Source organism: Mobula hypostoma, chromosome 4 (genome assembly GCF_963921235.1).
Source record: "Mobula hypostoma chromosome 4, sMobHyp1.1, whole genome shotgun sequence".
In the NCBI taxonomy this organism is placed as follows: Eukaryota; Metazoa; Chordata; class Chondrichthyes; order Myliobatiformes; family Myliobatidae; genus Mobula; species Mobula hypostoma.
The window spans coordinates 198681437-198696301 of NC_086100.1; the positions used below are offsets into that span (position 1 = coordinate 198681437).

Below are 14865 nucleotides of genomic sequence, written 5' to 3' on the forward strand. Positions count from 1 at the left end.
GTTGTCTAGACTGGAACTTTGTGCTTATGACGAAAGAGTGGATAGGCTGCTGTTATTGTTTTCTTTGGCGTATCTGGAACTGAGAGTCAAGAGCCATACAGCACAGAAATAGGCCCTTTGGCCCAACTCATCCATGCTAGCCAAGCTGCCTACTTGGAGTCAGCAGTTTCAAGCTCCTGGGCGTCAGCATCTCAGGGGATCTATCCTAAGCCCAACACATTGCTGCAATCATGAAGGCATGCCGGAAGCTCTATTTCATTAGGAGTTTCAAGAGATTTATTATGTCACCGAAAGACTCTTACAAGTTTATCCGGATATACCATGCAGAGCACTCTAAATCACCGCATTACCACCTGGTACGGAGATGCCAATATACACGACTGGAAAAAGCTGCAGAGGGTTGTAAGCTCAATACAGCTCCGTCATCCTTGCCTTCGAGGGCACCCTCTAAAAGGCAGCATCCATCGTGAAGGATTGTCACCATCCAGGACATGCCCTCTTCTAATTACCACTACTGAATGATTTACGAACAGCTTCTCCTCCTCCACCATTATCCTCGGAGTGGATAATGAACCCTGCCTCAGGAAGTTCCCTCTCAGGAAAGGTCTCAGCAAGGGCGAAAGAGTACACAGAAAATTTACAAGCATGTTGGTGGAACTGGAGGACCCGAATTACAGGGGAAAGTCCAATAGCTTCGGATATTTTGTCCCTGAAGTGTTGTAGAATGGGGGGGGGGGTTTAATAGAGGCATATAAAATTATGAGGGGTATACAGAGGGTAAATGCATGAAGCTACTTCCACTGAGTTTGGCTGGGACTACAACAAGAGGTCATTGGTTAGGGATGAAGAGTGAAATGTTGAAAGGGAACGAGGGCAACTTCTTCACTCAGCGGGTGGTGAGAGTGTGGAACAAGCCGCCAGCACAAGTGATGAGTGCAATCTCAATTTCAACGTTTAGGAGAAATTTGGATAGGTACCCGGGTCGAAAGGGTATGGAGGGCTATGATCCCAGAGCAGGTCGATGGGAGTAGGCAGCACAATATTTTAGCACAGACTAGATGGGCCAAAAGGCCTGGTTCTGTGCTGTAGCGCTCTATGTCTTTATGACTCTAAAGGTAGGACATGCACCACAAAGTCTTGGCAAGTGTGGAACAAGCCACCAGCAGAAGGGGTGTATATGGGCTCGATGACAACGTACAAGAGAAGTTTGGATGGGAGGGGTATGGTCCAGGTGCAGGCTGATGCGACCAAGCAGAATAATAGTTTATTAGGAGCATTCAAGAAACCCTTAGATAGGCACATTGATATATCATGAGACCATAAGAGAAGAATCAGGCCATCAAGTCTATTCTGCCAAACCATCATGGTTGATTTATTATCCCTCTCAACTCCATTCTCCTGCTTTCTTCCCATAACCTTTGACACCCTGACTTGATAAAGTTTAAGGGAATGGGGGATTCTCAAGATTCCCGTAAACAATGGATTCAGTACTGACTATGTCTGTGACTGCAGTGTGTTTGAATAATGTCTCACAGCTGCCTTCTTTGGAGCAAGATGACTAAAGTTCACCCAGATCCACACAGATGTCTCTGGGCTTTTCACACCTTTTGATTTTGACAAAAAGCAGTACCTGATGGAAATTAGACAGAACATTCCTTTCTAAATTAAGGTGGCTGGAGTGTCTAACAAATTGATTGTACTTTTGTATCAATAGTCCATTGACTTGGCCAGAATGGTTATCAAACTGATTGTTCTTTTGTATTAGTGGCCTTATAACTTCTGACAATTCTGACATCGGGCAGTGAACTTGTAGAACCGCCAGGGAAATGAGAAAGAGTCTCTCCCTGATGTTGGGTCCAAGGTCATTCGCCAGCTGAGCTCGAGAAATAAACGGGTGGGAAGATAAGTAATGATCTTTTTGTGCTGTCGTTATTTGATCTAGCAGTTACGTTTACAGACTAACCAAGAACCTATCAACCTCCACTTTAAATATACCCAAGCAACACACATCAAAGTTGCTGGTGAACGCAGCAGGCCAGGCAGCATCTCTAGGAAGAGGTACAGTTGACGTTTCAGGCCGAGACCCTTCGTCAGGACTTTAAATATACCCAATGACTTTACCTCCACAGCCGTCTATGGCATTGAATCCTACAGAATCAGCACCCTCTGCCTAAAGAAATTCATTCTCATCTCTCTATTCCGAGGCAGTACCCTCTGATCCTAGACTTTCCCACTTTAGGGAGCACCCTCTCCACATCCACTTCTTAGGCCTTTCAATTCTCAAAAGGTTTCAATGAGATGCTCCTTATTCTTTTAAACTCAGGTGGGTGAGTACAGGCCCACAGCACAAATCCTCCTCAAAAGTTAATCCTTTTGTTCCTGGAATCATTCCTACGAGCGTCCTCTGCACCCTCTCCAATGCCAGCACATACTTCCACATCATCATCATTATGTGCCATGTTGTATGATGTGGGCAATCAGTCTCATTCATGACCATGACTGTTCTTGGCAGATTTTTCCACAGAAGTGGCTTGCCACTGCCTTCTACTGGCCAGTGTCCCAAGACAGGTGACCCCAGCCATTATCAATACTCTTCAGAGACTGTCTGCCGAGTGTCCAGGGCTTGTGATATGCACCGGCTGCTGATACGACCTGCTCTCTGCTCCCTGGGCTTCACATGACCCTGATCGGATGTGGGGGGGGGGTGGTGGGAGAAGAGAAGGTAGTGGGGGGAGGATTAAGGGATTAAGCAGGTTCTACATCTTGCCCAAGGGTGGCTTGCAAGCTAGTGAAGGGAAGGGCTCCTTACACCTGCTGTGATAGAGACATATCTCAATACTTTCAGATAAGAATGCAAAACTGCTCACAATGCTCCAAGTGCAGTCTGACTGATGCTTTATAAATTATCAGCATTACATCCTTGCTCTTACATTCTAGACCTCTTGAAATGAACCCTTACCTTCCTCACCACTGACTCAACCGGTAAGTTAACCTTTAAGAAATCCTGCACAAGGACTCCCAAGTCCCTTTGAATCTCTGATTTTTGAATTTTTTCCCGTTTAGAAAATAATTTATGCCTTTATTCCTTCAACCTGCCACTTCTTTGTCTATTCTCCCAATCCGTCTGCAGACTCCCTACTTCCTCAACACTATCTGCCCCTCCATCTATTTTTGTATCATCGCAAACTTGGCCACAAAGCCATCAATCCCCTCATCCAAATCATTGACAAACAATGTGAAAAGAAACAATCCCAATACAGGCCCCTGTTGAACTAGTCAACGGCCAACCAGCAAAGGCCCCCTTTATTCCCACTCTTTGCCTCCTGACGGTCAGCCTAACTTCTCTCCATGATAGTATTTTCCCCATAATACCACGGACGGGTCGAACGTGGCACTTTATCAAAGGCCTTCTGAAAAACCAAGTAAACAACATCCGCTGACTGTCCTGTCTATCCTGCATGTTATTTCCTGAAGGAATTCCAACAGATCTGTCGTCAGGTAACATTTCCCCTTCAAGAAACCATGCTGACTTTGGCCTATTTTATCATGTGCCTCCAAGTACGACAAAACCTCGTCCTTAATAATGGACTCCAGCATCTTCCCAACCACTGAACTCAGGCTAACTTACCGGTAACTTCCTTTCTTCTGCCTCTCGCCCTTTTTGAGGAATGAAGTTACATTTGCAATTTTTCAGTCCTCCGGAAACATTCCAGAATCTGGTGTTTCTTCTAAGGTCATTCCTAATGCATCCACAATCTCTTCAGCCACCTCTTTCAGACCACTAGGGTGTAATCCATCTGGTCCCGGTGACTAATCTACCTTCAGACTTCAGCGTCCCAAGCACCCTTGCCTTAGTACAACAATTACACCCACTTCTGCCCCCGACACTCTCGAATTTCTGGCATACTGCTCGCGTCTTCCATGGTGAAGACTGACGCAAAGTACTTAAGTTCATCCACCATTTCCTTGAACGTCATCACTACCTCTCCAGTTTGAAGGAATATTTGGTATCCTTTATTTATATTATTGGTTAGCCTTTCTTTATATTTCATCTTTACTTTTGTCATGGTTTTTTTTAAGTTGTCTTCCATTCGTTTTTAAAACCTTCCCAATCCTCTAACTTCCCACTCATTTTTGCTACGTTATGTGCCCTCTCCTTTCCTTTATGCTGTCTCTGACTTCCCTTGCTAGCCACAGTTGCCTCTTCCTCCATTTAGGACATGTCATCTTTGGGATGTACCTATCCTGCACCTTCCGAACTGCCCCCAGACGGCTGCTCTGCCATCCACACTGCTAGTGAAGTAACCCCTTCCCATCAACTTTGGCCAGCAACTCTCTCATGCCTCTGTAATTCCCTTTACCCCACTGTAATACTAATACATCTGACTTTAACTTTTCCCTATCAAACTGCAGGGTGAATTCTATCATATTATGGATCTCTGCCTCCTAACGGTTCCTTTACTTTAAGCTCCCTAATCAAATCTGGTTCATTACACAACACCCAATCCAGAATTGCCTTTCCCCCAGTGAGCTCAACCACAAGCTGCTCTAAAAAGTTAGGATGATAGAAAAATGAAGGGAATATGTGGGATCTCAGACTGGGTTAAAAGGCCAGTACAACACTGCAGATCTAGGGCCTGTACTGTTCTGTAATATTCTATGTTTGGCATGGACTAGATAGGCCAAAGGCCCTGTACTGTGCTGTAATATTCTAGGACACAATTCCCTGTGGGAATTGTCCCTGCTCGCTCCAGTCCCCATTGGATTCATTAGTGAGTCCTCTGCATTTATTTCCTCCTGTGACCACACCCACAAGCAGAAAATTTTGTGTCATCTCTCCCTTATCACGACCTCAAACATCTCTGCTGTCTTTCTCTCAGACTATCTGACAGACAAAGATTTATAGTCAGTTTGGAAATGATTTCAGTAAATCCATTGTCCTTTCTCCTCAAGCCCTCACACACAGAGAGTCAGAGTCATACAGCACAAAAACACGCCCTTCTGCCCAACTGCTCCATGCTAAACATGATTCTCATCCAAGCTAGTCCCATTTCTCAGTGATACACCAATAGTCCACAAACTATTCCCAGTATCTTTTAAATGTGTTATCGTATCTGCCTCTACCACTTCCTCTGGTAATTCACTCCATACATCCATCAACTTCTGGGTGGAAAAACTGCCTCTCAGATTCCAAGTAAATCTCTCTCTCCCACAAAAGGTAGTGGATTCGGCCCAGCGTATCACAGGAAAACCCCTCCCAACTCATTGAGCACACTTACACGAAACATTACCGTAGAAAAGCAGCATCCATCAAAGATCCTCACCACCCAGGCCATGCTCTTTTCTCACTGCTGCCATCAAGTAGAAGGTACAGGAGCCTCAGGACTCACACCACCAGGTTCAAGAACAGTTACTACCCCTCAACCATCCGGCTCTTGAACAAAAGGGGATAGCTAAACTCATTTACGGATCCTTTTGTATTTTTATTTCACGCTCATTATTTGTATTTACAGTTTGTTGTCCATTGATCCTGATTATAGTTACTGTTCTATAGATTTGCTGAGTATGACCACAGAAAAAGAATCTCAGAGTTGTGTGTGGTGACACGTATGAACTCTGATAATAAATTTGACGTTGAACTTTGAAAGCTGTGCCTATTGTTTTGAATTTCCTGGCCCTGGGACAAAGACTGTGCATTCGCCCTAACCATGCTCCTCATGAATTTATTTACTGAGTTACTTAGAGATACAGTGTAGTCCTGCCCACCAATTTACCCCTAGCCCAATCACAGAGTGTATTGGAGTGCAAGGCTTCATGGTCATGGTAGTCTTTCCTGGGGTAAAGTGTCCGGGGGTTTGACTGCTACTTTTGTCCCTTATTTGCGAGTGAGAAAGTTGGCAACTCTAACTGTAAAAGACATGTTGAGGTGAGTTTAACCCTACTTGAACACCCCCCCACCGCCCCCAGGTCGGCCGGTCCAGATGAATATTGTCAATATTAAACCAGTCTGCAGTGCAAAAAAGGATGGGGACCCCTGGTATAGGGTGTCCAGGGAGGGGTAGCACCTCATGATCGGCCCAGAGGCAGCTCATCCACCTTACCGGACACCCAGCTCCCACCTGCGGCTCCAAGTGTTTGCATGTGACAGCGGCCACACCCTGGTACACCACTTCGACAGGCGGGCTAAACTCGGTGAGGGTAGCTGGGAGCCTTCGACCGCAGTGAGATAAGGATATCCCTAGCCGAGCCTGCGAAGCCAGTTCTGACAGACTGGGTGGATGAGATCAGTCAAGCAGCCGGTGCTGCAACGCTCTGTGGAGAGCAAAGGGCACGACAAGGCACAGAAGGCGTCACGGCTATCCACTGCAGCCGAGGAGGTCTCCAGTCCTGATGACTTTTTTATACCATTGCAAGATTTTTGAGGCCGAGAGAGTAGAACTGTCTCAGTGCAACGGCTTTTTCACTGTAAAACTCCTCCCGCTCAGGTCACATCATCAGGGGAACCAACACATATACAATCACGGCACAATTCAAAATGACTAACCAGTACGTCTTTAGACTTTGAGAGGAAACCAGAGCACCCTGAGGAAATCCAGGCATTCCACAGGAGGACAGACAAACTCCGTAGAGAAGACATCGGGATTGAAACTCAGAACTCTGACGCCCCGAGCTGTAACAGTCTCATGCTAACCAGTAATCTGTGGTGTGAAAGGCCACGACTCGGTTTCCTGCACTCCAGTGAATAAAGTCCCAGCCTGTCCAACCTCTCCCTGTAACACAGGCCTCGAGTCCTGGCAGCGTCCTTGCAAATCTTCTTTGCAATCTCCCTGGTGTAGATAAGCTACAACCAAAGCTGAGCATGGTCCTCCAAGTGCAGTCTCACTAACATCATGTACAACTGTAACATCCTCCTACCGTACACAATGCCCTGGCCAATGGAGGCCACCGTACCAGACACCCTCGTCACTCCCTGGGACATCACTTTCAGCATTCATGTACTTGTGCTCCAAGCTCCATCTGTTCTACATGACACCCTCTTCTGGGACCTCACAACAGACAACCCACGTTTGGCCACATCCCTCTAAACCTTTCCCATCATGTACCTTTCAAATGTTGTGAATGTACCTGCCTTAACCACTTCCTCTGGCAGCTCATTCCATTATCAGCACCCTATCGGCCAGGGATTCCCAACCTGGGGCCCGCAGACCCCTTCAGTTAACTGTAGGGGTCCGTGGCATAAAAAGGGTTGTGAACCCCTGCTCTAGGTGAAGAAGTTGCCCCTCAGGTTCCTGCCAGAGAAGGCGATCAAGTCAGATTTATTCCAGACATTTAGACAGGTAATCACTATGATCCCTCTATTTCATGTTCTCAATATCTATTATTTTTTCTCTTTTGTATTTGCATATTTGGTGTTTGTTCTCCTGTTGGGTGTGGTCCTTCACAGATTCTATTATGTTCCTTTGATTTACTATGAACCCCCACAAGAAAATGGATGTCAGGGTTGTACATACTTCGATAATAAACTCACTTTGAAAATTTAAACAGGCAAACGGCCTGATCGACGGGCCCTTTAGACAGGAGGATGAATAGGCAAAGTTTAGGATATGGACCTAATGTAGACAAATGGGATTAATGTGGATGGGGAAATGGTCTACATGGACGAGTTGGGCAAAAGGGCCTTTTCCTGTGCTTATGACCCCGAGACTTAATGAAATACAGACTGATGGTGACAAGCCTGTGACCATATAAAGCACATGGACACCAGCTCAGGGATGAGCTGTACTTTTCAATATCCTTCCTTCTTTTTCCAGCCTGTGCCAATCCCACAGTGCTGACCTCTTCCCACAGTCCTGTTATAATTGATATAGTCACATGCACAGGATATAGCATAAAGCTTGTCTTGCATACAGATCAAATCAGTGTATTTAGCTAGAACAAGGTAAAACAATAACAAGGCAGAAAAGGTATAAAATTAAATGTTGGCTGTTCACCGCCTGGCTCAATGAGTTACTCCAGCATTTTGTGTGCATTGCTCAAGATTTTCAGCATCTACAGAATCTCGTGTGTCTACTGAACAGCCTCTTAAAATCCGCTGTCATATCCACCACTAGTCCGGACAACCCATTCCATAACCTACCAACGTGCAACGAATCTATCCTCCACATGCCCTTTAAACTCTCCCCATCATAAATACAAGCCCTCAGGCACATTTAATACATTTTTACCCTTGGAAAGAGACTCTAAGTCTACCCTACCTATGTCTCGCATAATCTTAAAAACTTACATCAGCTCTCCACTCAGCACCCAGCACCCCGCACCCCAGAGTGAACAACCCAAGTTTGTTCAACTTCTCCCAGTCTCTCCATCAAGGGTAAAACAGATTTTGAAAAATGTTAAGTAGAACAGATAAAGGAAAACCAAGTGACACAGTGGATTTTTATAACTAACAAGTACAGTACTGGAAAAGTGTTGTAGTTAGGAACTCCCCTTACACATTCTAATGCCACCCTCTTGTTACTACCATCAAGGAGGAGGTACAGGAGCCTGAAGACACACAGTCAACACTTTGGGAATAACTTCTTCCCCTTCGCCTTCAAATTTCTAAATGGACAATGAACCCATGAACAGTGCCTCTCTATTCCATTATAGGCACTAATTATGTACTTAACCAATTTACAACAATTTTATGACTTTGCTGTCGCTAAGCAACTAATATCACTTCATAAAAAGCAGTGATAACCTGTTTCTAAGTCAGTGATAAGGTGAAAGCCGTGACTGCGAGACCTCCTCCCCATCACAGGCTTGCTCTTGGTCCAGTGGTCACACAGAAGGACGGGAGGAAGTCCCCCGCCGCAGCCTTTCTAAGGTGGGTCACCCTCACCCATCCTTGCCCGGGACCATCCAAAATTAGCGCCCCACCTCTGATTGGCTGCGATATACAGCAGGCCGCTAGTACAACACTCTGATTGGCTGCCTACCGACCAATACGGAGCAACCGCTTACACTAGCAATTCCTGCCATATCAGGGTACTTTGATTGGCCCGAGCCTCTGCGCCTTCATGTCAGGAGCCGCTCAATTGGTCAGAAGACTAAGGGCAAGGAAGTCCGGCACTGTGATTGGCTTAGGTGTATCTGTATACGTTGCCCTCGCCATCCCCGCCCTGCTACCCCAGGCGGGGGTAAAAGGATCCCCGGCCCCCCGATTGAGGCGGGTATCCGGCAATCCGCTTTGCCCCTGAGCACCAGCCTCCGGCCGCGTACAGGGAGAGTGGGGCAGGGAGGGCCACGGGTCGCGGATCTCGGAGGTACCGCCGCCCCGACGCGGTCACTCACCGATTCCCAGTGTCACGAAGGCCACCTGCAGCAGCAGCGAGAACCAGCTGAGGAGGTAGAGGAACCACATCGCGCCGCCAAGACCCAGCGCCTCACACGGCGCAAATAAGCACCGACAGCTGGTCGGGAAAGAGCGTAGAGGGGCGGGGCAACCGGCCGTGCCAACCTCCGGCAGTAGCGCCACCCATTGGTGGGGAGGTAAACCGGCGCGGCGGGCGTCCGCCTACAGCGCCGCTGTCAGGCAGGTAGGGGAAACAGGCGGGCGCACCCTCCGGAAACCGCGCCACCCACCGGCAGGGAAGGAGAGCGCCGCGGAGAACCTCCGGCCACAGCGTCACCTATCGGTGGGGAGCGGGGAAAATGAGGACGCGAGTTCCGGAGTGAGTCCCATACGGTTGTGGGAACAGTTCAGTGTTGGGGTGAGTGAAGTTATCCCCTCTGGTTCCAGAGCTTGAAGATTGAGGGGTAATGATGGTTGGTGATGAAGCATTTCAGCTCCTGTTCTAGAGATGGCTTGCATCCACTCCAGTTTACCTAGTGGAGCAACGGGTCCACAGCAGATGCCATCACGTTGGCCCTTCACTCAATATCTGGGCAGCAGAGCTCCGTACATCAGGATGTTCTTTATTGATTACAGCTTTGCACCCAATACCATCATCCCCTCAAAACCTGGCCTCAGAACCTCCTTGTGCCATTGGATCCTGGATTTCCTCACTTGCCGACCCCAGTCAGTTCAGATCTCCATCAGCACAGCTGCACCACAAGGCTGTGTGCTTAGCCCCCTCCTCTTATTGCTTCACACCTATGACTGTGTGGCTAAGCACAGCTCCATATACAAGTTTGAGGGTACAGAGAAGATTCACTAGAATGATTCCGGGAATGAGAGGGTTAACATATGAGGAACGTTTGTCCGCTCTTGGACTGTATTCCTTGGAGTTTAGAAGAATGAGGGGAGACCTCATAGAAACATTTCAAATGTTAAAAGGCATGGACAGAGTGGATGTGGCAAACAACAGGAATTCTGCAGATGCTGGAAATTCAAGCAACATACATCAAAGTTGCTGGTGAACGCAGCAGGCCAGGCAGCATCTATAGGAAGAGGCGCAGTCGACGTTTCAGGCCGAGACCCTTCGTCAGGACTAACTGAAGGAAGAGTGAGTAAGGGATTTGAAAGCTGGAGGGGGAGGGGGAGATGCAAAATGATAGGAGAAGGCAGGAGGGGGAGGGATAGAGCCGAGAGCTGGACAGGTGATAGGCAGAAGGGGATACGAGAGGATCATGGGACAGGAGGTCCGGGAAGAAAGACGGGGGGGGGTGACCCAGAGGATGGGCAAGAGGTATATTCAGAGGGACAGAGGGAGGAAAAAGGAGAGTGAGAGAAAGAATGTGTGCATTAAAAAGAGTAACAGATGGGGTACGAGGGGGAGGTGGGGCCTAGCGGAAGTTAGAGAAGTCAATGTTCATGCCATCAGGTTGGAGGCTACCCAGACGGAATATAAGGTGTTGTTCCTCCAACCTGAGTGTGGCTTCATCTTTACAGTAGAGGAGGCCGTGGATAGACATGTCAGAATGGGAATGGGATGTGGAATTAAAATGTGTGGCCACTGGGATATCCTGCTTTCTCTGGCGGACAGAGCGTAGATGTTCAGCAAAGCGGTCTCCCAGTCTGCGTCGGGTCTCACCAATATATAAAAGGCCACATCGGGAGCACCGGACGCAGTATATCACCCCAGTCGACTCACAGGTGAAGTGATGCCTCACCTGGAAGGACTGTTTGGGGCCCTGAATGGTGGTAAGGGAGGAAGTGTAAGGGCATGTGTAGCACTTGTTCCGCTTACACGGATAAGTGCCAGGAGGGAGATCAGTGGAGAGGGATGGGGGGGACGAATGGACAAGGGAGTTGTGTAGGGAGCGATCCCTGCGGAATGCAGAGAGAGGCGGGGAGGGAAAGATATGCTTAGTGGTGGGATCCCGTTGGAGGTGGCGGAAGTTACGGAGAATAATATGTTGGACCCGGAGGCTGGTGGGGTGGTAGGTGAGGACCAGGGGAACCCTATTCCTAGTGGGGTGGTGGGAGGATGGAGTGAGAGCAGATGTACGTGAAATGGGGGAGATGCGTTTAAGAGCAGAGTTGATAGTGGAGGAAGGGAAGCCCCTTTCTTTAAAAAATGAAGACATCTCCCTCGTCCTAGAATGAAAAGCCTCATCCTGAGAGCAGATGCGGCGGAGACGGAGGAATTGCGAGAAGGGGATGGCGTTTTTGCAAGAGACAGGGTGAGAAGAGGAATAGTCCAGATAGTTGTGAGAGTCAGTAGGCTTATAGTAGACATCAGTGGATAAGCTGTCTCCAGAGACAGAGACAGAAAGATCTAGAAAGGGGAGGGAGGTGTCAGAAATGGCCCAGGTAAACTTGAGGGCAGGGTGAAAGTTGGAGGCAAAGTTAATAAAGTTAACAAGTTCTGCATGCGTGCAGGAAGCAGCGCCAAGGCAGTCGTCGATGTAGCGAAGGAAAAGTGGGGGACAGATACCAGAATAGGCACGGAACATAGATTGTTCCACAAACCCAACAAAAAGGCAGGCATAGCTAGGACCCATACGGGTGCCCATAGCTACACCTTTAGTTTGGAGGAAATGGGAGGAGCAAAAGGAGAAATTATTAAGAGTAAGGACTAATTCTGCTAGACGGAGCAGAGTGGTGGTAGAGGGGAACTGATTAGGTCTGGAATCCAAAAAGAAGCGTAGAGCTTTGAGACCTTCCTGATGGGGGATGGAAGTATATAGGGACTGGACATCCAAGGTGAAAATAAAGCGGTGGGGGCCAGGGAACTTAAAATCATCGAAAAGTTTAAGAGCGTGAGAAGTGTCACGAACATAGGTCGGAAGGGATTGAACAAGGGGTGATAAAACAGTGTCGAGGTATGCAGAAACGAGTTCGGTGGGGCAGGAGCAAGCTGAGACAATAGGTCGGCCAGGACAGGCAGGTTTGTGGATCTTGGGTAGGAGGTAGAAACGGGAAGTGCGGGGTGTGGGAACTATAAGGTTGGTAGCAGTGGATGGGAGATCCCCTGAGCGGATAAAGTCGTTGATAGTGTGGGAGACAATGGCCTGGTGCTCCTTAGTGGGGTCACGATCGAGGGGTAAATAAGAGGAGGTATCCGCGAGTTGTCGCTGTGCCTCGGCAAGGTAGAGGTCAGTACGCCAGACTACAACAGCACCCCCCTTATCAGCGGGTTTAATAATAATGTTAGGATTAGTGCGGAGGGAGCGGAGAGCAGAGCGTTCCGAAGGAGTGAGGTTGGAATGGGGACAAGGTGCGGTGAAGTCGAGACGGTTGATGTCCCGTCGGCAGTTGGCAATAAAGAGATCCAGAGCAGGCAGAAGACCAGAGCGGGGTGTCCATGAAGAAGAGGAGGGATGAAGACGGGAGAAGGGGTCATCGGTGGGGGTGGAAGAGTCCTTGCCGAAGAAGTAGGCTCGGAGACGGAGACGGCGGAAGAAAAGTTCCGCATCGTGGCGAACACGGAACTCACTGAGGTGTGGGCGAAGGGGGACAAACGTGAGGCCCTTACTGAGAACAGAGCGTTCTGCCTCCGACAGTTGAAGGTCGGAGGGGATGGTAAAGACCCGGCACGGATGAGAGCTGGGATCAGAGGGGGGAGGGGGGATGTGGCAAAGTTGTCTCCCATGATGGGGGAGTCTAGTACGAGAGGGCATGACTTCAGGATTGAAGGGCGCCCATTCAGAACAGAAATGCGAAGAAATTTTTTTAGTCAGAGGGTGGTGAATCTATGGAATTTGTTGCCACAGGTGGCAGTGGAGGCCAGGTCATTGGGTGTATTTAAGGCAGAGATTGATAGGTATCTGAGTAGCCAGGGCATCAAAGGTTATGGTGAAAAGGCGGGGGAGTGGGACTAAATGGGAGACTGGATCAGCTCATGATAAAATGGTGGAGCAGACTCGATGGGCCGAATGGCCAACTTCTGCTCCTTTGTCTGATGGTCTTAAGTTTGCTGATGACACCACTGTTGTGGGCTGTCTCAGAGATAGTCATGAATCAGCATACAGGGGGAAGGTTGAACTTTGGCTGAGTGGTGTCATAACAACAGTCTCTCACTCAAAGTCATTATAGACTTCGGGACAGGGGAATCAGAAGTCTGTCAGTCAGTCCTCAGTTGGCGGATCAGAGGTGGAGAGGGTTAGCAGGTTTAAATTCCTGGGTGTTACTATTTCAGAGGACTTGTCCTGGACCCAACTTGTGAGTGAAGTTACAAAGAAAGCAGAGCAACACCTCTACTTCCTTAGGAGTCTGCAGAGATACAGCATGACATCTAAAACTTTGGCCAACTTCTATAGACGTGTAGTGGAGTGTGTGTTGACTGACTGCATCACAGCCTGGTATGGAAACATCAATGTCTTTGAATATAAGATCATACAAAAGGTAGTGGACTTGGCCCAGTACATCATGGTAAAAGTCCCCCCAGCCATTAGGCATATCTACATGAAACACTGCTGTAGGAAAGGAGCATCCGTCAACAGAGATCTCCATCACATTTCTCTTTCTTGCCATCAGGTAGAAGGTACAGGTGCCTCAGGACTCCCACCATCAGATTCAAGAACAGTTACTACCCCTCAACCATCAGGTTCTCGAAGAAAAGGGGATACCTACACTCACTTGCCCCATCCTTGAAATGTTCCCACAACCAATGATCTCACTTTAAGGACTCTTTATCTCATTATCTCATGGTCTCATTACTTATTGCTATTTACTTCTATCTGCAGTTGCACAGTTTGTTGTCTTCTGCACTCTGGTTGATCTTTCATTGATCGTGTTATAGTTACTATTCTATGGGTTTGCTGAGTATGCCCACAGGGAAATGAATCTCAGGGTTGTATATGGTGACATTCTATATGGTGTACTTTGATAATAGTATTTACTTTGAACTTTGACTGTTCCTGAACCTGGTGGTGCATGTCCTGAGGCTCCCATGCAATAGGTTGTGGGAACATTTCAGTAATGGGGCAAATAAAGTTGTGTCAAGTTGTTCCCTTTGATTCAGGAGGCTGGTGGTTAAGGGGTAATAACTGTTCCTGAATCTGGTGGTGTGAGTCCTGAGGGTCCTGTACCTCCCTCCTGATGGCAGCAGTGAAAAGAAGCATGTCCTGGGTGATACAGGTCCCTGCTGATGGAGGCTGCTTTCCTGCGAAAGCGTTCGGTGTCGATGTGCTCAATGGTGGGGAGGGCTTTACCTGTGACGGGCTGGGCCATATCCATTACTTTATGTAGGATTTTCTGTTCAAAGGGGTTTCCATACGAGGCTCTGATGCAAGAAGAACAAATTAGACACTACCAATACTACTACGGTGCTATAAAACTGTGCGTTAGTTCCTAATAGTTATCGGCAGAGGGATTCATCGAGTGTATGCAATGAACAAAATCAGCGCAGACACACCCAGTGCAGATAATGGACTGGCTTCAGATCATGTTTTCTCCAAATTTCATTTTTATTATAATATTCAAGATTCTTCATCGCT

At 47.9% G+C, this 14865-nt stretch overlaps 2 protein-coding genes across 2 annotated transcripts in view; one reads left to right on the forward strand and one right to left on the reverse strand.

Moving 5' to 3' along the window:
* The window catches only part of tex261 (testis expressed 261), a 33371-nt gene extending 23880 nt beyond the window's left edge, over positions 1-9491 (reverse strand). Inside the window, exon 1 of the mRNA XM_063047185.1 lies at positions 9334-9491. Within this exon, the coding sequence (XP_062903255.1) occupies positions 9334-9403 (70 nt within the window). The 5' untranslated portion in view covers positions 9404-9491. The remainder of the gene's footprint in view (positions 1-9333) is intronic.
* A 132-nt stretch (positions 9492-9623) lies between these two features.
* Positions 9624-14865, forward strand: part of LOC134345868 (heat shock 70 kDa protein 12B-like) — a 93084-nt gene continuing 87842 nt past the window's right edge. The window contains exon 1 of the mRNA XM_063047183.1: positions 9624-10487. The gene's annotated coding sequence lies outside the window, so the exon portion shown is untranslated. The remainder of the gene's footprint in view (positions 10488-14865) is intronic.